The sequence below is a fragment of the Marmota monax genome, unplaced genomic scaffold (assembly GCF_021218885.2).
Source record: "Marmota monax isolate L192 unplaced genomic scaffold, Marmota_monax_Labrador192_F-V1.1 WCK01_AAM20220418_F8-fsc00017, whole genome shotgun sequence".
In the NCBI taxonomy this organism is placed as follows: Eukaryota; Metazoa; Chordata; class Mammalia; order Rodentia; family Sciuridae; genus Marmota; species Marmota monax.
Genome location: NW_026695241.1, coordinates 19,517,579 through 19,542,818, shown reverse-complemented (window position 1 = coordinate 19,542,818; position 25,240 = coordinate 19,517,579). Strand labels below are relative to the sequence as shown.

The following is a 25,240-nucleotide window of genomic DNA, read 5'->3' as shown; positions in this document are numbered from 1 at the left end:
CAGGAAAAAAATGTCTTTTGAAAACAAAAGAGGTAGCAGCACCGACACCCTGGTCATTAAAGGATCTCCAAAGCCAGGTTCCTCCTTTAGAAAGGCTAGCCTGAAACAGTGTTGTCACCAGCAACAGTTGCTGAGGTCCCCAAGCCTTCTGCTCCATCCACTCCGGGCGGAGCAGCACTTGCCCAGTCCTGCGGTGCAGATGGAGTGAACGGAGTCCAGCCCTGAGGTATCAGGCGTGACGTGTTTGTTTCTGATCCTGAGGAAGCAGGAAGGGTTTATTTATCAGGACAGAAGATTCCTGGGGATTAGGTCCTCTGCTATCAAGGTCTCGGAGTTTTTATCCTCCTTTTGGAAAGGAAGGAGCCCAAGTGCCTTGGATGCTGTCGGTATCTCCCCTCATTCTTGCCAGTGGGACCCTCCAAGATGCTCCTTAACTCTCAGGTCTCCAATCCAAAATGCTTGGGAGGGGGGACAGTAGAGGTTAGGAAAGGCAGCAGAATACAACATACACTAGTATGGCAGTAGGTAAAAAAGTGGATGTGTAACCGATGTGAATCTGCATTATGGATATAGGGTAAAAATGGGAGTTCATAATCCGCTTGAATCAAATGTATGAAATATGATATGTCAAGAGCTTTGTAATGTTTTGAACAACTAATAAAAAAAAAAAAAAAACTGTGCAAAATGCTTGGGAGGCCAGAGAGTGGGCAGTGAAGCTATGGAGGAGGCTGTACTTGCCCCTCTGTCTCTGGCTGGTCTTCCCAGTGTTAGAGACAAGCAGTTCAGAAGCCTGACTCTGCTCATTGAGTAACTGAGGACGAGAGGAAGGTCCACGGACACAGACCCTGCACACCTGGGCCTTTCTCAAGGCCTAGTGCCAGGCTTCGTGGCGGGGGTGTCGCGGAGCAGCCAGGGGAGCTGTTTCCTTACCTCAATGCTGGGCAGCCCTGAACTCCTTGACCTCTGGAGCTTAACCTCACATAGCTTCTGTTTGTTCCTCTAATAACTAACAGGGTTGTGATGGAGGATTACAAGAGAACTTCCAAACAATAGCATCGTATCATTTCAAATCACAAATGTGGCTGATTGCGTTGTTTTTGTGTCTTACTTTTTTTTTTTTTTGGAGGGGGAGGGTACCAGGGATTGAACTTAGGGGCACTCGACCACTGAGACATCCCCAGCCTTTTTTTCTGTATTTTATTTAGAAACAGGGTCTCACTGAGTTGCTTAGTACCTTGCTTTTGCTGAGACTGGCTTTGAGCTTGTGATCCTCCTCCCTCAGTCTCCGGAGCCACTGGATTATAGACGTGAACCACCACGCCTGTGTTTTACTTTTTTTAAATTTATTTTTTCTAGTTCTCATCAGTTGCACATGAAAGTAGAAAGCTTTTTGATTCGTTGTATACAAATGGAGCACAATTTTCATTTCTCTAGTCATACACAACGAAGAGTTGCACATGTGCAGTCATACATGTACCTAGGGTAATGACGTTAGTCTCATTCCACCATCTTTCCTACCCCCATGCCCACTCCACTTCTCTCCCTCCCCTTGTCCCAATCAAAATTCCTCCACCTCCCCAACCCCACACCATCCCCGTGTTTTACTTTTAAATTGCTGCCTTCCACTAGATTATAGAATGCCTTGAAAGGAACCTGCCTTATGAAAGACACCTCCCTTCTATATCTTGGTACCTCCTAAAATATCTAGGAGAGTACTTCTCACACAGTAGTGATTTTAAAGATGTGCTTGATTTACTCACTATATCCTGCATAAGGAGCCCTACATTCAGCTATGGTGACTTCTAGAGATAAGATCCCAGTGTAATCATCAGGAGTGGCAGTGATTGACAGATGGGAAAAACAGTCAAGATGCTCACATGTGGTGTGACAGAAAGTAAATTTCTTTTCTATCTGCAGTTCCTTTCCAATACAATGGCAAAGTGGGATATTAAGACAAAAAAAAAATGGATCATCTTCCTGCACTCTTGGAGTCTGAAACCTGTCTCAGTTTGCAAGCTGTTTTTCCATTGCTTCTGGTGGCAGAAGGACTTTGGGGTGTTATATCCTAGTCAGTCACTTCTGACCTCAGAAACACCCGGGTCATGTTATCTACCAGGTCACTGGAGTTTGGACTCCAACTCTGATAGGACATGTTTGCGTTTGTTGGTATGAACAGTATAAGTGTGTTTGTGTGCCCACTGAGCCCGCCATTTTGCAGTTGTGTGTGACTTCACACTACAGATGATTTGAGAGCTGCTAACTTATTCACACAAGAACTGAAGTGTTTGTGAAAGTGGCAATAGCTTTATCTTTCCAACTTTTGCTAAATGCCAGTTCCGGTGGTGGTAGGGTGTAGAACTTTTCCCACTGGTCTCTCAGCTCCAGGTTAACAGATTTAATGAACTAAAAACTTTAGTGCATAAGAGGAAAAATATCATCATTATTTTACTTTCTATCCCAGAAATGGGAATATGGAAAACATTATTCATTAGTTTGCAGACAGAGAAGTGCCAGCCTGCAGAGATCCTCAATTCTAACATTTTCCCCATTGGAATTGATAGTGAGGGTCAGAGGTATGCATGAGTTGAGAGACTTCTCTGTCATCTTGAGGTGGGGAAATAATCCCTATTTGGGCTTTAGAAAGGACTGGAAGTTAGGAAGTATGCTTCTGATTAGAAGTCTCTTTAAATATGCACTGTCACCTCTTGGCCATTAGTAACTGATTGATTGTGTCTGTCTTCATTAGCTTGGAATTGCGATTGGGTTCTTGGTCCCTCCTATTTTGGTACCCAACATCAAAGACCAGGACCAGCTTGCCTACCACATCAGCATCATGTTCTACATCATAGGAGGCGTGGCCACCCTCCTTTTCATCCTTGTCATCATCGGTAAGGTCACTAGTGGACTCATGGTGGGGGGTGGACAGGGAGGTTCTGTCAACCTTGATGGGACACTTGTGAGCATGACCCTAACAACCAGGGACATTCACAGAAACTAGAGACCAGGCTTCTTGTGGTTTTCAAATGTTTTAGCCTGACCAGTTGTCCCTGATACAGTGCTAGCTGGTCTTGTGCACTTTATTAAAGGCGCAATGAAAGTTCAATTGTAACTAGCCCGTCATACTTCAGCAGAAGAATTGGGTAGATTGCTGGTCCCCAATGAAACCCAAATGAGGACCCCCAGGATCACAGGCTCTGGGCTAAGAATTAGCCTGATCTCATTGAGTCTTCAGCAACCCCAGGAAATGAGGTACTGTTTTCAGTCCCATTTAACAAAGAAGAAAATGAGACTTGAGAGAGGTTAAATAAATTATTCAAGATGAAATAGCAACTAAGTGGCAAAGATTAGGTTCAAATCTAAGCTTATCTGAATTTACTCTAAATTTCTGAAAGATAAAAAGGAAAGCAGAAATCAATCCACAAACACAAATCATCTCAGAGATCAACCTGAGATGACTTGGGAACCACATTTCTTTAATGCTTTTTAAAAATTATAAGAGTAGGGGCTGGGGTGTGGTTCAGTGGTAAAGGGCTTGCCTCGAACACAAGAGACAGTGGGTTTGATCCTCAGCACCACATAAAAAAATAAATAAACAAAATAAAGATATTATGCCCATGTATAACTAAAATATTTTTTAAATTATAAGAATAATATATGCTTATTATTGCAAAGTCTGAAAAATACAAGAAAGTGTTAAGTAAGAAATGATCATCAATTGGGCTGGAGGTGTGGCTCAGTGGTAGAGCACTTGCCTCGCTTGCGTGAGGCACTGGGTTCAATCTTCAGCACCACATAAAAAAATATAAATACAATAAAGTTACTAAAAAAATAAATGACCATTAATTTTTCCTGATATGAGTTAATCCCAGCCACCAACCTCTGAGAACTACTTGGAACATTTTATATGCATGTGCATTTAATCATTGTGATATTTGACCAATAGAATTTTGTGTCTTCTGCTTTCTTCTGAGTGGTGTTACTTGGGCTGTGATAATTTCAGAAACAACAAAATAGAAGTTTGCAATTCCAGTTAGTCACCTTTCTAAAGGTTAATCAGTTCCCTTCCTGATGCCCCACAAGTTCCATCTCATACAGTAAAGGTTTCATTCCTGCCTGCTAGCCTCCCCTCCACAGTCAGGCATTTGTATAATTGTGCACCTCATTTAACTATTCTCTGAATCCAGAATGAGAACAGGCTGCCCAGTGACTTTTAAAAGTTGGTAGAGCCAGGTTGGGTGGCACATGCCTATAATCCCAGTGGCTCAAGAAGCTGAGGCAGGAGGATTGCAAATTCGAGGCCAGCCTCAGCAACATAGTGAGGCCCTAAGCAACTTAGCCAGACCCTGTCTCAAAATAAAAAATAAGAAGGACCAGGGATGTGGCTCAGTGTTTAAGCGCCCCTGGGTTCAATCCCCAGCACTTAAAAAACAAACGAACAAATAAACAAAAAAAGCTAATGTAGACCTTGTTATTTCTGGGAAGGTAAGAAGAAGAGGAGCTTTGGATGAGATCAAGGAGGAATGATAGAGCCTAGGCCACTCCCTCAGCTAGACTTTGAGTTTTAAACTGTTAATGTGCTCAGGTCCGGTCCAGTTTGCAGTGATTGAAAACCTGGGGAGTAGGTCGTTTCTGCTTTGGTGTTTTATTACCAAACATAGATAGTAGCTAATTAAGTAGAGAATGGAAAAAAAATCTTATCTGAGTTCCAGTGTTTACCTGCCAGATCCTTGAGATGACACCTGCTGATGCAGAGTCTAGCAGCCTCGGCCTGGCTTTCTTCCCTGATGGAAGGGGAGGTGAGCAGGGAGACAATGGATGAAGGGCTCCCAGCGGGTGGAAGTTTTCTGGGACTAATTCCAGAGGAGGAGGAAGTAGGGCTCTGAGGTCAGGGCTGGAGTGTTTTCCGGATGGGGGCTCCTTTGATCTGCCAAGAGAGTAAACCTCATTTTCAGAGCTTCCTCTAACAGGGGAGTCTATAGATCTTTCAGGGTAGTGCCCAGGGGTGTGAATGGGGCTGGGGCCATGTGTGGGTTTGCTTAGACTCAGCCTGGGAACCAGTTCAGCCAAGGAATTAGTCCAACTGACCCCCACCTCACAAGGACTGAATGGCACCCAGGGTGGTCACACCAATTTTCCCACAGTCCCTCTCTAGCCCTTTTTATCCAAGTTCTTATCCTGGAAGAAGAAGCGTTAATCTTGTCTCCTACATGAGATATCTGATTCAGAGTTGGCAAAATTGGGAAGGGACTCTAGGTTCTTCTTTGGAAGAAGACCCCTTTTGCTTATTAGGGGAATATTCCGTGGTGACCACTGGGCAGGCTCTGCGACCGGGCAGCACTGTTCCATCTCCCTTGGGAGGAGCTCTGGAGCTAAGCCATTATCTGAGTTCACTGATCCCAAAGCTTCAGTTTTTGCTTCTTTTCCATCCGTGTGGTGCTGTTGTGTTTTTTTGGTGTTCTGTGCTATGCTCTTTGCTGGTTGTTAGGGGATTTCTTGATCTTTGGATACTGCCTGGGGTTCCAGAGGCCATTAAGATGAAGTGATCGAAGGACTACGTGCTAAGCCTCAGACGAGGAAAAACAGCTGTCAAAATTGAGCTGAAGAATTAAAATTTCTTTGGTTCTCTTGGCTTCTTCTCCGATGATGAATGTGAGCCATCTCTGCTGGGTTGGGACCCCAGGAACTTTCATTCATCTCTGTTCTTTTCCTTTCAGTGTTCAAAGAGAAGCCTAAACATCCCCCCAGCAGGGCCCAGTCCCTGAGCTATGCTTTAGCGTCCTCTGATGCTTCGTACTTCAGTTCCATTGTCCGGCTCTTCAAAAACCTCAACTTTGTGCTGCTCGTCATCACCTATGGTAAGGTGCATGTGGGTCCCGGAGAATGGGAGAGGAGAGGCCTGAGGAGCCTTCGCGCCTTACTCTTTCCAAATCTCAAATGTGCATGTGACACCGCTCAAGGTTGATAGAAGAGCCAGCCATGCCTGGGGGCCTTTGCACATGCTGAATGGTCCACTCTGGAGAACCATTCCTTGCCATGTCAGGCGATTTGGCAAATGCCTGTGGTTCCTCCAGGTCTCATCTCAGCATCACCTCTGTAAAGCAGTAATAGCTGACCTTTCCTCTCTTTTCATGCTATTACTTTCATATATATTTTTTTTGTGGGGGTGGGTAGTGGGGATTGAACTCAGGGGCACTCAACCACAGAGCTACATCCCAAGCCCTATTTTTTGTATTTTATTTAGAGACAGGGTCTTACCAAGTTGCTTAGCATCTTGCTTTTACCGAGGCTGGCTATGAACTTGGGATCCTCCTGCCTCAGCCTCCTGAGCTGCTGGGATTACAGGTGTATACCACTGTCCCTGGCTGGAAATTTTATATCTTAATACTTGTCATTTCTTTTAAAAAAAATTCTAAGTCTATTGCCTCAATAGACTGAACTCTGTGAGTGGGGATTTGTGTCTTTTCATTTTATAGTTCCTCTGCGGTAGCCAGCCTCAACTGGCTACTCCAGAAGCCGTGAATGAATGAATAAGTGCATGCATCATACATCTTCATAGGAACTGCTCCTCGCCCAACCTTCCCTCATCTTGTAACATTGATGCCTTTTTTTCCCTGAATGCAAGACATCATCCCTCTTTCAATCCATTTTCTTGGTCTTTGGCAAGATAAACTTGAATCTTTAGGCTGGCATATTGGCTTGCCTTGCCAGCGTGGTGGTCTCTGTATCTTCTTTCCAACCTTCAGTGAGACTACTGAACTGACAATGGCAAGGACGGAGCCCCATGCATCCAACTAAAGAATGTCTGTCTTCAGATGAGCGCTAGTCTATTAATCAATACTCTTAGTTCAAGAAGTTAGAGACCAGATGGGTTTGGTGGTGCACATCTGTAGTCCCAGCTACTAGGGAGGCTAAGGCAGAAGGACAACAAGTTCAAGGCCAGTCTGGACAATTTAGCAAAACCCTGTCTCACACAAATAAACAACAACAACAACAAATTAAGAAGAAAAAGAAAAAGAATTTAAAAGCCTGAGGATGCAGCTCAGTGGTAGAGCACTTGCCTAACATGCATAGGCCTTGGGTTTAATTCCACTACTGCAAAAAAAAAAAAGTGGAAAATTATAGATCTACCCAATTGTATTGATATCCGAACTTCAATTATTTTTGGTTTTTTGTTTTGTACTGGGGATTGAACCCAGGGGCACCAAGCTACAGCCCAGTCCATTCTATTTTTTATTTTGAGACAAGTTCTCATTAAATTGTTTAAAGTCTCACCAAGTTGCTGAGGTTGGCCTCAAACATGAGATCAGCTTCAGCCTCCTGAGTCGCTGAGATTATAGGCGTGTGCCACCACGCCCAGCTCCAACCCTCATTTGACCACTTATTTTACTGGTTAAACTTAAAATTAAGTAGTTGACAAATGTCATAAGCTTGTCAGTGGCAGAGCCAGAATTCATATCGAGGTTTGCATAACTCTGAAACCTGCATTCTTCATGTCTAGTTCATAATTGCCTAGGTATTCCTTCCTAGAGCTGTGCCCAAGTTTCATTTTAGGCTTATTTTTTTAAAAAAATATTTATTTATTTATTTTTAGTTATAGCTGGGTACAATATCTCCATTTCACTTGTTTATTTTTATGTGGTGCTGAGGATTGAACCCAGGGCCTCATGCGTGCTAGGCTAGTGCTCTACCGCTGAGCCCCAGCCCCAGCCCCATCATTTTAGGCTTATTGATTCTCTTTATCTCAAAGTATTCATCTGCTGAGACACTAGATAAGAGTATTGCCATCCCAGCAGAGAAGCACTCCTAAATTTTTCAGACATGCACAAAAGTTATGTGACTTCTCATTTGCAATAGCTCTAGATGACCAGATTAGTCTTAAAAGTCTCAGTTCTCCATTTCTCATATCCTCAAATTTCTCAGTTCTTGTGTCTCTGCATTCATCCATAAGATAAAGACAAAGTTTCCAGCCCTCAGAGATGTCCAACTCAGGAAGGTATGTCTTGCCCATCACTGGGAATTATTCAGGCATAGAGGGACCAACCACTCCGTATGGGGACCCGTGGTGGGAATTGCAAGCTGTCATTGGACACTGAAAGCAAATGGCCTTTGGGGTCCCTTCCAGACAGGATTTCATGGCTCCAAGAACTTTCTTTTCTTTTCTTTTCTTTTTTTTTTTTTAGAGTTAAATATCTGGAGTCTATTGACCTTTGACCACCATAAACCTTATTGAATCTGACAACAGGATATTGGAGGCCTACCTTAGGATTCCAGGGTAGATAAGTGCTTAATAAATGTTTTCTGTGGCTGAAGATTATGATAATGATGCCAGGTGGGCAGTGGTCCCATTTCAGAGGTCTTTAATGCTGGAGGCTGTTGATGGCAGAGCCAGGTCACTGACCCATGAAAGCAAGAAACAAAAACAAAATGTCCCAGAAATAGTGTTGCTTCTGCTCATTGAGAGGCTCAACTCTGGGCCACACTGTGGGGAGCTAAGCAGCTCCTCCTGCTTCCCTCTCGCATGGCTGGCTGCTTGTGTGGTTTTCCTCGGGCAGAATAATTTTAATCCTGAACTTCTGGACACTCTTACTTATTGATTTGGTTAAATGATAACACAGGAAATAAATAGGGAAGCACTTCTTGAATGGTGGGGGTAAAGATCTTAGAAAATCTTCTCCTCCATAAAAGTATCAGGAACACTGGCAAAACCTGACAAAATCACTTTGTTTAGCACTCTGAACCAAAGGCTTCCAACAATGTGAGTGACGTTTATACAAGAAAAAGGGCTAGATATCAGCAAGAATATCAGTGAGCTTTGTGTCTTCCTGGGTCCTATTCCAATCCCTTTTCCAGGATCTGTGGTGCTTGTGAAAACCAGCTACATAGCCATGTAGTCATATAGATGTGCAAACTAGCTGCCTTCCGGCCACTGGAGGGAGCAAAATAGGTGTGGAGGACTCTTGCAAGCCCCATCCCCAGGAATTACCAGTAGTTGACATATTTAACAGGTCCATAGAAAAAGCCCCATTCACAGGACTTATCTTCTTTGATCTGACTTGGATCTTGTGGGTGGGAAAAGCCTTACTTCCAGGGTATTGAAAACAATCAATGGCACTGTTTAACAATGCAGCTGCCTGAGGTGATAATATAGGTGTTGGCCAACAAGAATATAGCCAAAAATCTTAAGAAAGAGATCTGTAGCATCTAAGAGATGCTTTGAAAAGCTCTGACTTGTTCTTAGGAATTTGGAAGTCCACATGCATATGCTGAGCTCATGCACAGGAAAGACCTGATAAAACTCTAAACTTTTACCTCTGGCTGGCTTCAAGGCTCTACAGAGGCAGGAATTAAAGGCTAAGGCAAAGTTGTCAATTGGTGCTCGCTTCAGCAGCACATATACTAAAAAATGCTGTCAATTGGTTGCTGGAGAATTGAAGGTGAGCCCCACCCAATACTTACACAGAGTTCCTTGGCAAAGGTGGGCAACCTATTGATTTGAAGCATTTAAGTAAATCTCTGTCTAATCATTAGCTTATCATTAAGATAACAGCAGAAACTAGAGTGGCTGTATGAGACAAAACAGACTTACAATGTCCAATTGTCAACCAAGAATCATAAGACATTCAAAGAGACAGGAAAGTATGGCCTATACATAGGAAAAATAGAAAAGCAAAAACTATTAGGAAATCCAGACATTGGACATAGTAGTTAAATGTTGTAAATCAATTATTAAAGGAAAATTCAAAGAACTAAAGGAAATCATACCTAAAGAATTAGATAAAAGTATGAAAATGATTCCTCATTAAATAGAGAATATCAGTGAAGAGACTGAAATAAAAAAGAATCAAGTAGAAATTCTGGAGTTGAAAAATACAGTAACTAAAATAAAAAGTTCTCCAGCAGGCTCAAAAGTAGATTTGAACTGGAAGAAGGAAGAATCCACAGACTTGAAGATAAGTCAAATGAGATGTCTGGTCCAGGAACAGAAAGAAAAAGAATGAATAAAAATGTGCTAAGCACTGTGACACGTACCTGTAATTTCAGAAACTTAGTGAGACACTGTGTTGGGAAAAAAAGAAGCAGTCTGGGGAGCTCAGCTGTAGAATGCCCCTGAGTTCAATACACACCACACACACACACACACACACACACACACACACACGTAAAGAAAAATGAACTGTGAGACATCATTAAGAATACCAACATATGCAAAGTGGAAGTCTCAGAAGGAGAGGAAAAAAAGGAGTGAAAATAAACTGAAGTAGTGGTAAACTGAAGTGGTAGTAAACTAGAAACGTGTTTTGCTGTGAGGCTGGAAGCATTTGACTCTGTTGTGCATAGATAGAATTTATCAGCCAATTTCTCAAAGGCCTGGGATTATTCCATTGAGAGTGAGTTAAACTAACTGGGATCTTTGTGTGTATTTCATTATAGTCTTATTTCCACACTAGAGGATTGAACTAGGTGACAGAGAGTTCTTTGTCAACAAGGAAATGATTCTTTCGTTTAGTCAGAGATTTGAAACTATATTTTTATCAAGCCCTGGTGTCAGGCATCATGGTCAGCACTTTGCACGCATTATCTTATTTAATCTTCAAAACAAACTTATGACATATAGGTATTTTATTCTATTTTATACATGAAAAAAAAAAAGACAGGCTGAGATGTTTAGTCCCTTGTCTGCCATAGGACAGCTAGCAAATTAATAGAGATTAGTTTAAACTTCTCTGTCTGACGCAAACCATTGTACTATTTTGCCTCCCCATACAGAAAGGAACCTTTTAGGGGCAGAGCCAGGGGTATGCTCTTGTCCCTGCTCACCTCAGTTTTCCTGCAGGCTGATTACCTCTTAGAAGAAGGTCAGGAGTTCTAGGTTTCAAAAGCAGGAACAACCATATGGTTGTTTGGGATTTGGGGATGATGGGATCTCAGTCTCAGTAGATCCAAGGTTTATAGGTCATATAAAGGCAGTGTTTGACAATTAATCAACTGAGAATTTTTGCTTTTTTCTTCCACTGTATTAGCTCCAAATTAAAACAAACGTTACCAACAAGTCTTCCCTAAATTCAACTAAGATGCTTTGATATCTCCCACAATATAACTGCTCCAAACCTCCTACTGTGTTAGCTTTTCATCATTGTGATAAAATAACCTGAGGGAATAAACTTAAAAGGAAGAAAGAGATGGGGGTATAGCTCTGTAGCAGAGTGCTTGCCCTGCATGCATGAGACCTTGGGATTGATCTCCACTGCCATTAAAAAACAGGGGCGGGGGAGCAGGTGAGAAAAAAGGGAAGATTTATTTTGCCTCACAAAAAAAGAAAGGGAGGAAGGTTTCATTCTGGGGGTGGGTGCTGCATTGCATTTGGACCTGAGACAAGGAAGAACATCATAGTGGGAAATCACATGATGGAGCAAAGTTGCGTGCCTCATGACAGACGAGAAGAAGAGAGGGGAGGGGCTTCATTTCTAAAATCTCCTTCAAGGGTGTGCCCCCAATGACCTAACTTCCTTCCACTAGGCTCCACCTCCCCAAAGTCCCACCACCTCTCAATAGTCCCACAGATTGACACCAACCCTCAACACGTGACTTTTGAAGGACATTTAAGATCCAAACCATTATACCCCCTACAGTTTCAGATTAGTCTTTGAAGAACAAAAATGGTTCAAAATGTATATAGTATTCACACTTTGCTCTCTTTTTTTATACACTCTCTTTTTTTAAAAAAGAGTTGTAGATGGACACTATGCCTTTATTTTGTTTATTTAGTTTTATGTGGTGCTGGGGATAGCACCTAGGGCCTCACACATGCCAGGCAAACTCTGCCACTGAGCTACAACCCCAGCCTGTGATTATACACTCTTAACAGCGTGTAGCTAGGAATCAAGCAAACGATAGCATTTTGTGAGTACTTTTGCTGGACAGAGGTGGACATGTCTTGAGATAAGAGCCTGAAGCCTCAACCCATGAGTTCAGAGTTGGCTCATAAGAAATGGGAGGTCTGAATTTTGGTGTTATCTCTTCCAATTGCTGAGTGTACTACCTTCACCCATTCTATACCCATCCTTCATCTCTCCCTCGAGAAAATAGCAATGAGATTTTCCTCCCATTGAAGTGTGTGGGTGAAGTGAACACTTTTAAAGCAATTAAGAATAAAGCCATGCACAGCATGCATCTGAGATCAGACAAGTTGGGGCACACTCAGGGTGGTAAGGCCGTAGACCACAGCATGAGTCTGGATTGCTGGCTTCCAACATTCTTTCCTTGGTCTGAACTACATTTCACTGAGTGGGGGGCAACTCTCCTGCAGCTGCTGATATGTCCAGTACGGCATAGTTTTCCAAATGGTTCTCCAAGCTGGGAGTCAGCTGTTCAGAACTAGGGTGCAGCAACAGCAATCAAAGGCTTTGGAAGAACCCCAGAGCCCAGCAGTTGGGCTTTGCCCTATACTTTTGACCACAACTTTTGAGGTAGGGTAGAGAGGTAAAATAAAAGCCACTCAATTAAATTTTAATTTCAGATACATTACAAATACTTTCTACTATAATATCTCCCATGCTATATTGGGGGTATACTTACACTAAAAGATCATTCATTTCTTTGAAGTCCAAATTCATCTAGGTGTACTGATTGTATGTTTTCTTCTTAAATCTGGCAAGGCAACTTAAAGGGGAAAAGATACAGAAGAGGCTGGGTTTGTGCTCAGTTGCTGAACCATCATGGCGATAAACTGCCACCTGCTCAGGTCAGCACCCTCCCTCCTCCCAGTTTGGCAATGCAGGAAGACCCAAGCTGTCACCAGAAATCCCACATGTTTACCAGCATCTGGGTTCAAGGCAGGGCTGTCTTGTGGGGTGAAGAGAATAACCTTTCTTGGGCTTCCTTCTCTTTGTATCTCTGGGTCTTGCATTCACAGGGCCTCCTTGGATGTCTCTTCATCAGTGGCATTACTGCCAGGTGAACTGGCTCACCTTCTAGAGAATGTCCTCCAAGGGAGCATGTTCCATGTCTTCTTGCCATCCCCACCTTACCTCCATAGTGTCTGGCATCTGATCTTGGAGATTCTCCTTGAGGTTCCCTTTCCCTTGGGGGGCTCTCCAATATTTTCCTGTTTTCCCACCAACATGGGCCTAGGAAAGGACCTTTGTGTCCTAAGATCCTGCTTAAGAATGGTGGAGCCAAGCATGGTGGAGCCTGCCTTATACCAGATACTTGAGAGAGTGATGCAGGAGGATTGTGAATTGGAGGCCAGCATGTTTTTGTTTCTCAAGAAACAAAAACAGCAAAGAAGCAAAGAAGTTGAGATTCCCTGGAGCTTTGCTGAGGTTGAGGTGGCCTTTTTAAAAACTAGTGTTTACCACCGGCTGAGGAAGAACAAAAAGGAAACACAGAACTCAGAGGATCTGGGATTAATGTTTCCCGAGTGCTGTAGTTTGGATCTGAGGTCCACCAGAGGTCCACGTGTTGAAGGCTTGATTGCTAGCCTGTAGCTCCACAGGGAGGTGCTGGAACCTTTAGTAGGTAGAGCCCAGTAAGAGGAAGTTAGGCCCTTGGGGGTATGCCCTTGATAGGGACCTTGGGGTCCTGGTTCTTTCCTATATGTCTTTCACTTCTTGGCTGCTGTGAAGTGAGCTGTTTTATATCACCGGCTGCTCCAAGCCATGATGTACTGTCTCACCACAGGCCCCCACATCACAGGTCAATAGACCACAGGCTGAAGCTTCTGAAACCATGAGCCAAAAATTTTTTTCCTTCTTAAAAGGTGATGATCTCAGGTAGTTTGTCACAGTGAAGCAAAGCTGTCTAATACATTAAGCTTCCCTGAGGATGGACTCCCCTGGGGTGCTTGATTGAATGTGTGCATAGTATCCCCTGCTTTTCTTCTGGAAATTCAGATTCAAAGTGCAGTTGCGAGTCTGCTTTTTATAAGCATTCCAGGCAGGAAATGCTGTCTTGCAGTGGAGTGGGGAGCCCCTAAAGTAGCTGCTTGAGGCGAGGCTCATGGTCTTGAAGCCCCTTCCCTCCCAGCTGCCTCCGTGTTAACCACCACCTGGGAGCCGGGCCCTGGTCTTTGATCTTCCATATTGGTGAGGCCACTTATTCCCATACTCCAGGGACTTCAAGAAATACCTGTTTTTTTTTTTTTGTTTGTTTTTGTTTTTTTTTTCCTCTCTTCCTTTTCTTTTTCTTTTTTTCTTTTGTTGTTGTTGTTGACACACAGAGTCCTAAACTCCATTTGAGGAGATTCTGATCCAGTAGGTCTAGAATGGGGACCAAAATTCTGCATTTTTGAAGTTCAAGGAATTTCAATTTCATCTCTGGAATACTTACAAAAAATTTTTTAAAAAAATAAGAAGAAAGAAAAGAAAAACAAAAACCGGTCTTGACAAAGAGATGCAGGGTGACGACAGCCATTTTTGCCTCCTGAAAACCTTCTCCTCAATGCAGGCATTTGTAGTGGCTGACAGCAGAAGCGGCCAGGCCTGTCAGGGGGGATCACGCTTTCTCTGCCCTGACCCAGCAGGCTCACTTTGCCCTGCGTAGTCAGACCTGAATGTCAGGCACCTTCACTCCTGTCCCCTGTACTCCTGGAACAGGTGTGCCTGCATGGCAGAGTGCGTGTGTCCTTCTGCTTTCTGCTCTTCCTGGGGGGCATGCCCAACCCCTTGGATGGGGCCGTGGAGTGGACTTCTGCTGTTTAACCACGTCTGGCAATCCTTGGCAATACGGGGAGGGACATCTAGACTAAAGATTGAGTCGGAAAACATACATGCACTTCTAACTCCTCTAGGGCGGGACACAGAGACAACAGGAAAGATTGGCAGCTCTTCAGGGTGCTGATAGACCACAGGCCCCGCTTAGGGAACTATTTCACTAAACCATGGAGCCTCAGTCAAACTGTTCAGCTTTCATAGTGTTGGTCAGCGGGCTCAGGATTTTCTGTTCCGTCGCTCTTTTTCAAGGTCATGAAAATGCTGGTGTATTTGTTTGTTAGTTTGTTTGTTTCAGTTTTCCTGGATAACTTCCTTCCCTCAGCTTCCTGTGGATGCTGCCCTCCTTGTTGGTCCCAGCTGGGGCTTCAAGCCCAGAGCTCTTCACCTGAAACTGAGGCTCACTTGGAATATCCCTGGCAGGGTCAGGCAAGGACAAGCAGCTAAGGGAGGAGTAGGAAGGGCAAGAACAGGGCAGGAGACTGTTTTCCCCCTTCCCTTTCCCACATTCCAACCCACACCACTTTTGGGGTGTGTTTCCCCTTGGGCCCTCTTGACTCAGAGATGGAATTCTAAGTGGCTGGGTGTGTGATATGAAGGTTAGCTGGAGATGCCAGCTAAAGAGATGTTGCTGAGGCCGGGCGCGGTGCTGCATGCCTGTCATCCCAGCAACTCGGGAGAAGAGGCAAGAAGGGTTCAGAGTTCAAAGCCAGCCTCAGCAAAAAGTGAGGCACCAAGCAACTCAGTGAGACCCTGTCTCTAAATAAAATACAAAATAGGGCTGAGGATGTGGCTCAGTGGTCTAGTGCCCCTGAGTTCAATCCCTGGTACCAAAAAAAAAAAAAAAAAAAAAAAGAAAGCAAGCAAGCTGTTGCTGAGAGCCTCACTTACCCTGACTGCCAACCAGCCTGATGGACACAGTGACATTGGATGACACGTCTAGGCCCACTGCAGCACTGTGTTGTTCAGGAGGCTGCATTGAGCTCAACCTTGTCGAATTGTTGGGTGACCTGATGGGAGAGGCTGGGACAGGAGGAAATTATTCAGTGATTGCCTTGGGGAAATATTTGTTTTGAAAATCAGTTTTGAGAGGATGTAGAATGATTAAGATCAAGGACTCTGGAGTCAGAGGGTGTGGGTTCATATCCATCCCCATCACATAATACCTGTGTGATTGTGGCAGTGTGAAAGCAAATTTCTATACAATTTGCATGAAAATTTGACCTTCACTTAACTCTGTAACTGTTCCCCTGGGAACCTGATATAGAGAATATATCAGCCACATTTAGGCAACATTGCTTATGATAAAAATGATCTCTTGTGCATGTAGAGAACAAGGAAAACTTTTTGCACTGTTGGCGGGATTGTAAATTAGTACGACCAGTATGGAAATCAGTATGGAGTTTCCTCAAAAAACTCAGCATGGAACCACCATACGACTCAGCTATCCCACTCCTCATATTTATCATGAAGCATTAAACTCTGCATACTGCAGGGATACGTGCATGTTCATGTTTATAGCAGCACAATTCACAGTAGCCAAACTATGGAACCAGTCTAGGTGTCCATCAACAGATGAATGGATAAAGAAAATGTGGTATATATACACAATGAAGTTGTATTCAGCCATAAAGGAAAATGAAATTATATCCTTTATAGGTAAATTGAGAACACTATGTTAAGCAAAATAAGCCAAGGGTCATATGTTTTCTCTTATATGTGAAAGCTAAAGAGGAAAAAGGAAAAGAAAGCAGAAGCATCTCAGGAAAATCAAAGGGAGATAAGTAGTATACAGGAAAGGGACCAGGAGGTAGGAGGAGAACAGGCAGAGGGGAAGTCCTAGGGAGTTATTTGGCCAAATTATATTGTTATATTGTGTGCATGGACTAATATGTGACAACAAATCCCACCATTATGTATAACTATAGTGAACCAATAAAAATGTGGGAAAATGATCTCTTGTGGTAGCATTGGACAGGGAGACTTTGTCATATCTGGTAGGAGGCCATGTTTTGAACTTCCCTGAGTACAGTGACTCTTTCCATGGCCTGTCCCTTAGGGGGACCCTGGACGTTATGCTTGTGGAATTAAGCAACAGTGTCTCCTGTGTAAACTAGGTTGGCATACGCACCTTTCCTTACACCTTAGCCAAGACCTGGAGGGCCAAAGAGAATGGCTTCTGGATGCCTGCGGGCACTGGGCTCTGTGGGCTGGTTCTACCAAAGAGGAACTCCCGAGGCTGCCTTGCCTACAAGCTATGTGTCCTGTATTACACCCTTCTATGTGAATTGAATGTCAAGTGTGCTGACATTCAATTGGTTGTCCTGCGAGCCTCAGTGTTTTGTTAAAGCTAAAAAGACCCCTGGTGGCCATTATGGAGTGACTGGGTTTGTTTTTTTAACTCTGGGCATTTTCCTCATCTACAGAATGGGGGTGGTGATACTCCCCACTTTCTAGGGTAGTTGTAAGGATTGTGAGGTGCTCAGCGCAGAGTCTAGTATACAAGGAAGTGCTGCTGCCACCATCCATCCTTGTCACCGCCACCATCACTAAAGGAAGGTTCCAGTCTCATGGTAGCTATGGCTCGTTATGTGGCTTTGGTCAGATAACCTCATTCTCTGAGAATATAGGTTCTTACAGTATAGGACATGTGTTCTATTTATTTATGGATCAAATTGATAAAGTAGGATGACAATTCAATGCTCTTTAGGGTGTCCTCTGGTTTCACATAGAAGACTTAGTTTTTTTTTCTTTGTTTGTTTGTTTGGTACTGGGGATTTAACCCAGAGGCACTCAACCACTGAGCCACTTCCCCTACCCTTTTTATATTTTATTTAGAGCCAGGGTCTCTCTAAGTTGTTTAGGGCCTTGCCAAGTTGCTGAGGCTGGCTTTGAACTCATGATCCTCCTGTCTCAGCCTCCCCAGCTGCCGGGATTACAGGTGTGCGCTACTGCACCCGGACACATAGTGGATCTTGTGTGACATTGAATCAAAGAAGAAATTGGAGAAGGAATGGAGAAAGAGGAGAGACGCCACCTGCAGATTTCAGAGGGGGCGAGGTCTGGGGCAGTGTGGAGAGGAGAAAGAGTCACCGGAAGGAGGTAGAAGGGGTCCGGGAGTCCTGCTGCCTGCACAGGGCTGGCCAAAGCTTAAGAGAGGAATACACGGGAGTCATTGTGTACAAAGCCTGTGCTTTGGGGTAAGTCAAAGAGAGAGGAAAAGGCACGTGGCCGAGGGAAGTTTGCAGTTTTGACTTTTGTTTTATTCGAAGCATTTGAGAAAAACTGCAGAGTAGCCTCATACCTGCCCTGAATTTTTCTTCTCTAGTCACCAATCACAGTGGCCATGGGGAGGAGGATTTGCGACCTCCCTAATGGTTGGCAGTGAGAAGTTAGCAATGGCTGGCTCTGATGCTATGTTTCTCTCTTCCTCCTTCAGGTCTGAATGCTGGTGCTTTCTACGCCTTGTCCACGCTGCTGAATCGCATGGTGATCCTGCACTACCCGGTGAGGCACTTCCCTGAGCATGTTGGGCCTGGGGATGGTAGGATTTCCAAGTCTGTCCCTGCAGAGGCTGGGGCAGTGCTTAACTCTTGACTCTAGGCAGCCCGGTATGGGGTCTGCTAATGGGATTTGAAGAGATACGGCCCCAGGTCTCGACCCTGGCTTTGAAAGTTCTAAGATATGTGATGGTGTGACAAGCTAGTTAGCATCTTTGAACTCTCTTTTTGTTTCTGCAAAAGAAGCATAATTCTTGTAAGTTTTTTTTTAGGATTAGAGAGTAATAATATTTGTGTATGAACATATATGTGTATATATATTCATATCATATTTGTTACATATAATATATGTAAAGTCTATACATGTCACCTGGCAACACAGTAGAAATACACACATGCACATAAAATGTTTAATTTGTAATATATGGGCAAGGTTTAATTTTAAGCTCTTAGTTGCTCAACTGAAACTATTTTTTAAATGCTTCCATAAACAGTGAGGGCTAGTTGTTGGGAAAGAGATACTGAGTGTCCCAGAGTTAGGGACACCAAAGTTCAAGTTCAATCTTCCCTCTCTTTGTGTGTGTGTGTGTGTGTGTGTGTGTGTGTGTGGTTGGTACTGGGGATTGAACTCTGTGCTTTGCTTATGCAAGACAAGTGCTCTACCACTGAACTACATCCTCAGTCCTTTTAGAATTTATTATTTTGAGGTGGGGTCTTGCTAATTCCTTCGGTTCTCACTAAATTGCTAAGGCAGCCTCAATCTTGCTACCCTTCTGCTTCAGTCTCCCAAGTTGCTGGGATTACCAGCATATACCACCATGCCCAGCATCCACTATAATAGCCGGGGTTATTAGGAAGAACAACTATTCTAGGATTCTACTCCCAGATCATCTTCTTACAAGGCATTTTGACCTGATACTTTATGATAATTATAAAGGCTGGACCAGAGCCTGAATTGCTTGACTTCACCCTCTTGTCCCATACTGACTGCACATTGTCATGTATCTTGTGTCTTGTCCTATCACTGGGTGATCTTTGGGGTTTCCCCAGGGAGAAGAAGTGAATGCTGGAAGAATCGGCCTGACCATTGTCATTGCAGGGATGCTGGGGGCTGTGATCTCAGGCATTTGGCTGGATAAGTCCAAAACCTACAAGTAAGTGACTTTTCCTCTTAGCCTGAAAACTGTGGACCCATCTTTTGAAAAGACCACTTTCATTGGCAACAGAAGGTTTGGGAGTGGCAGCTTGGGAGTCTGAGGGAGTCCAGCAGACAGTTGAAACGCATCTTCTCTGAGCTTTAGTTTACTCATTTACAAAGTGAGGGCTCTCATATCCACCCTGGGGGTATCTCAGAAGGGTTAGAGAGGGCAGACAGGAAGGCTAGCTGCCACCTCTGATCCCCACATAACTCCGTGGAAGGGGCAGATAAAGGACAAATGAAAATGTATAGGAAAAAAATCTCAGCAGTTGGAAAGTTTATGGATACTCCAAAGAGTGGAGAGAAAGAGATGATTTCACCACCGTGTTCCCACAACTCAGCTCTTTGTGGATCCCGGGAGGTTCACCAAGGTGCTCTGTGTGCACTCCAGTTTGCAGAGAATATAGTCTTGCAGTTGTTTATACCTTGCCAGTAAATGTCCTGAGGTGCTTTGGACCTGAATGTCTAGTGTCTTTCTGAGAGCCCAGAGCTGTCCTTAAAGGCTTAAATTGTGCCTTGCAGATTCCTGGCCCCACCCTGTGGATGCCTTACAGTAGAGGAACCTGCATTTATAAAAAGCAGAAGCAAGCTGGGTGTCCCACTTTAATGGGACAAAGTACTCCTGGCAGCAGACAGCAGCCCGATTTCTTCTTCCTCCTCCTCCTCCTCTTCCTCTTACTCCTTCTTCTTTTTTCCTATGCTGGGGGTGGACCACGGCCTCAGGCATGGCAGGCAAGCCCTCTACCACTGAGCCACACCCCCAGCCCCTTCTTCCCATCTTGTTGGGGCTTTTCAGTGCTCCCATGCATTGGGTGCTCAGTAACCATTGCTGGTGGGCAGCTGCCAGGGTGTCTTGCGCCAGGGTGGGGCATTCAGCTTTCTCAAATCCTCCAAGTTTCCAGGGTCTGGAGGCGACAGACAGTGGCAGACCTGTTTTCTGCCCCACAAATCCGCTTCTGTGAGGCTCTGGTCAGACCAGGTCCCACTCTGGCTGCTCTAGTCAAAGGCCAATTGAGGTCACTCCTGGGGATGTGGCTGCCTGGCTCACCCTGACGAGGAGCCTGGCTCTGCTTAATTACCGCTGGTGGAACTTGGCTGCCATCTCGTCTCTGCCATCTGTTAGTTGCTTGATTCTTCTAGGAGCAAGAGCAGAGAGGACAGGCCATCCCCAAGCCAGAGAACAGCAGTGTCCCTTCTTCCAGGACTTGCTCTGTAGCAGGAGAAGTGGGAGTGGGATGGAATGCTGCTGGGTCTGGGGTGTGGGCAGCCAGAGGATTTGGATGAATCAGACAGTATGATGAAAGGACTGGGGAGGAGGGACACTTTCTCAACCTTCTTTGGAAATTAGTCATTGCCAGCTCCTAGTGTCATTTGATGTCTAAATCCAGCGGTCAGCCCGAGCCCTTCTTTGCCCTCTTTTACTACCCAGGCAGAGAAAAAACAGCTCTTGGTGGCTGAGGGACTCTGTGTCCCTGTCATTTCGGTGCCAGTTTTCTTCTCTCAAAGGTTCCACTTTGGTTTGGAGGCTGGACATTGGGTAGTGAGGCCCATTTATCTCAGGCTGTGCCTACAAATAATCTTTCTAAACTGGTTAGTGGTTTAAGATGAATCTGTGATTGAACAAACATAGCCCAACAAGAAACAAACAAATAAAAAGTTGGGTATCTGGAGAATTTGTGGAGTCACTGAGAAAGAGTGGTATCCATGATGCTGCTTTCTGCAGAGTGGGTGGGATCAGAAGAAGGGGAGCAAGGTGAAGGGAGGACGAGGCTCCTTGACCTCAGCAGGTGCCTTGAAGCACCAGGCTGAAGTGGCATCCTTTGGAGGCTCTGGCCTCCATCTTTTCCAAAGATGCAACTACATAGTAGATTGTTACTCCTGCTAGTGGCAGTAGAAAGTGCTGACATTTAAAATCCAGCTTTGAGTTCAAATCCCAGTTCTGCATTTACTCAATCCACGCTTTGGACAAGTAACTTGAGTAATCTCTTTCCCCCTTGGTACAATGAGGGATTGTCATACATTTCATGCATGATTTTTGTAAGGGTTGAGTTGAAATTGTACATATGGAAAGTGTTTTGCAGAATCTGATACCCAATAAATGTAGGTATTAGTTCGACATTCCATAAAATGCCTGCTGGTGCCCCAACAAGACTCTGACTCCAGGAGAAACATGTGAAGGCTGTAAGTGCTCATCCTCTGGGCTCTGATGTTCCTGGCACGAAGTCAGAAATGGTGTGGAGCTTGAGCCCTGCAGGAAGCAGTACAGGGAGACGAGTGGGGTCTCCTGGAAGGGTCTGTCACAGCACAGTCCTGGGTGATGGACGCAGAGAGAGAAGGGCATGAAGGGGCACATCAGGGCTGAACCAGGTCTTGCTGGGGGTGTTTTCTGAGGGGATCTATAAAGGGAAAGGTAACGGGGTGGGTGAGGGAGAACGTTCTCTCTGAATTCCACCGTCTACAACAGAGTAGTTCAGATTCAACTGCGGGGCTGTGTCAGTGGCAACAGGAAGAACTTACTGATGACAGAGGGTCTGAAAGTCAGATCACTGCCTAGCGTTGCCATGGGGGTCTTCGGGTAAAGCTAAAAAGCAACTTTTGGGATGATCCTGAGGATCACTGTCACCTGACTGTGGCTGGTATTTGCTGCGTGGTTCTTTCTTTTTCTTTTTCTGGTGAGAAGTAGTGAGGAAAAGGGCTGTGCTCTTGCTGCCTCAGAGTAGGAAATGACAAGCTGAGGAACAGCTTGCTGAGAGCCTTCTGTGGGAAGAGAGCAGCCTACAGCTCGGCGGCTTCATACTTGCCTGGTTTTACCCTTTGTAGCGTCGACCGTGATATGATTAAATGATCACTTATGTGATCTTTGGTTCCATGCTCATCGGCCTCATGGACAGAAAGTTTTATGAAAGTAGTTGTCCCGGATCACAGTAGAGAGCTTGACATACAGCAGAGGTACCCAACAGATACTCGTGGAATGATCAATCCTGCTAAAGCTGGAAGTATATGACTCGGTTCTTTGCTTCTGTTCAAAGGGAGACAACCCTGGTGGTGTACATCATGACTCTGGTGGGCATGGTGGTGTACACGTTCACCTTGAGCCTGGGACACCTGTGGGTAGTGTTCCTCACAGCTGGCACCCTGGGGTAAGTTTCACCCCTGATCCGTTTAGTTGGAAAACACCATCCCATACCTCCTAGAGCTGCCAGGGTCCTAGGGTGCAATATAGCCCCCTTTGCTGCCTTCTCAGTGACTTCAGAAGACATCCAGTGCTCTTGGAAATACGTAGCACTCCAGGTAGCCTGTCTGTCCTCTTGGGATGGAGTGAAGCATGAAATATGCCCTTCAATACCTCTGGGGTCCTAGGAAAGAAATGTCTACAGTCTCTATTAGCTTTGCCTGGGACGACATGGGGTCACTGGGCATGGAATCAGCAACTCTGGGTCTGGGTCTCAGTTCAGCGAGGACCATCTGTTAGATCTCACTTATCAGTTTTGACCTTCAGTGTCCTCATCTATAAATGAAAATGGGTGTGGCCTGCCTCCTGGAGGAAGGATTGAGAGAGAATGGATATGAAAATAAGAAGTGTAGTGCAGATATAGGGAATGAGAATTGGAAATTTCTAGGCTTGTTGTATGCAAAAAATATTGATTAGTACCCTTACACAGGGCCCGTGTTCAGTCATACCTCCCGGCTCTTTTCCTCCGGGCAGCATGTGTGTGTATGATGCATTTGAGACAGAGACATCTCTGCCCTCAGTCCATTTCAGCTGCTACTCTCTGGAGGAACATAAAGAGGACTCTGAGTGCCTCCTCCCAGATCCCAGAAAGCCATGGAGAAGCCCCACTTCCAACACAGAGCGTGTGTGCCCAAGACAGGGTCTCCCAGTCAAAGTGAAACAAACCAGGCATCCGTGCCCTTCTGTAAATGCTGACCCTGTCCTCGATGGCTAAACAGAGAAGCAGCCTGGGACACTACAGGCCTGCTGAGCATAAGGCATGTGTAGGGACTTCTCGGTCTATAGGGATGTCCCTTTCTGTCGGGGGGGGGATGGCCAGATCACCTAAGAGCCTGGGCTGTCTTGATGGGAAGGACAAAGCGGAAGAGGGTATCTAAGGGTCGATGTGGGTGCCCCGTCCTTGTTCTGGGGGTTCTCCATCACCCGTTTCTCTGATCTGCTCTCCAGCTTCTTTATGACCGGCTATCTCCCACTGGGGTTTGAGTTCGCCGTGGAGCTCACATATCCAGAGTCGGAGGGCATGTCATCGGGCCTCCTCAACGTGTCTGCACAGGTTGAGCTCCTGTTCCCCCTTTGTTCCCTGCCTGCCTGTGTTGACATTATAGCACGGCAGCTCAGGTCCCTAAAATGGGCTAGTTGGCAGGGCCCTCGTTTCCAATCTTCCTTATGCTTTTCCAGGTATTTGGGATCATCTTCACCATCTCCCAGGGTCAGATCATCGACAGCTATGGAACCATGCCTGGGAACATCTTCCTGTGTGTGTTCCTCTCTCTGGGAGCAGCCCTCACTGGTGAGTTGGGGTCTGAGGGCAAGATGAGGTTCAGGCTGTTTTGGGGGCCAGGGCATTAGCAATTTGGGACCCCAATGTCTTGACTGATTATGCAGATGGGGAATATGCATGCAGGAGCCCAGATGGGAGGCTTGTTAGGAAGCTGTGTGGGAGGCAATGACATGTTTTGCTGGAATGATCATGAACTTTGGAGCTAGACGACCCATATTTAAATCTCAGACTGACACTGACATTTCTGCTGCTGACTTTGGGCAAGTAGACCAACCCCTAGGAGCCTCGGTTTCCTAACCTGTACATGGAGGATTGTTGTGATTAGAGCAATATGTGTCCCTGACAAATATCAGTGGCGTTTAAGTGAAGGCCAGTGTCATTGTGGACTTCTTTCTACCTCTCAGGGATAGCAGTGATCCTTGGGGCTTCTTGGCATTAGCTGATAGTTCCCCTTGCTCCCTCGAGGATCTGAAGTAGTTTGGGATACCTGTGATCCTTGCAAAAATGAGGTTCCCTCTGTGGAAAAATGACCATTAATCTCCATGACTTGTCACTCTTTATTTTTTTTCCACTTCAGCATTCATTAGGGCGGACCTCCGGAGGCAGAAGGCAAACAAAGAAGTTCCTGAGACTGTGAGTATATGGGAGCTTTTTTCAGACAGAGATATGGGTTCTGAGCTCGTGATTCAGACATGGCCGCATAGTGGGGCCCAGGGAAGCTCCCAGAGGGACTGGTTTTGTGGTAGCTGTGAAACAGCTCACCTCCTACAATCATGGCATCTCAAAGGTGTCCTCATTTTGTGTCCTGGAATTGCTTTTCTGCTGTTGTTTCCGGAGCCCTTGGGCTTCCTACCCTCCTCCTGACTCCCCTGCTGTGGCTCCCTGAGCATGTCACTGTGGTCACAGTTCCTGAGCAGCGCCCACCCCTCGGATCCTGAGCCAAGTCCCTGGCTCTGCTGCTATCAGCCTGGGGTCAGTGACTAGGGAGGGAAAGTGGAGCCTGGCATGGCAGTGTGTGCCCTAAGGCAGTGGCACTCCTGGCATGTGACAGCCCTTAGGCAGGGCCATGGGGATGGAGCCAGTAGGTTGCCATTAAGGCTCTGCAAGGGACAAGTCAGGAAGCAGGAGCTGGTGGTGGTGGAAAGGAGAGGACCAGGAGAATGATCTAGAACAGAGAAGTGTTTCCTACCTGTTCTAATCAGCTGGGAGCCACTTTAAACCAAAATGTTAGGTCTCAAATCTGAGCAAGTTTGAAAGGAATTTCAAATATGAGGAAGAATAAAAGTAGGATATTTCTTTAAAAAAAAAAAAACCCAACCT

At 45.2% G+C, this 25,240-nt stretch overlaps 1 protein-coding gene across 1 annotated transcript in view; it reads left to right on the top strand.

The window, feature by feature from the left end:
- Flvcr2 (FLVCR choline and putative heme transporter 2) overlaps positions 1-25,240 on the top strand; it is a 59,513-nt gene that overhangs the window by 29,320 nt on the left and 4,953 nt on the right. Inside the window, exons 2-9 of the mRNA XM_046440830.2 lie at positions 2,747-2,888; positions 5,715-5,855; positions 18,148-18,215; positions 19,259-19,362; positions 22,436-22,546; positions 23,587-23,692; positions 23,818-23,929; positions 24,498-24,553. Of these exons, the coding sequence (XP_046296786.1) occupies positions 2,747-2,888; positions 5,715-5,855; positions 18,148-18,215; positions 19,259-19,362; positions 22,436-22,546; positions 23,587-23,692; positions 23,818-23,929; positions 24,498-24,553 (840 nt within the window). The remainder of the gene's footprint in view (positions 1-2,746; positions 2,889-5,714; positions 5,856-18,147; positions 18,216-19,258; positions 19,363-22,435; positions 22,547-23,586; positions 23,693-23,817; positions 23,930-24,497; positions 24,554-25,240) is intronic.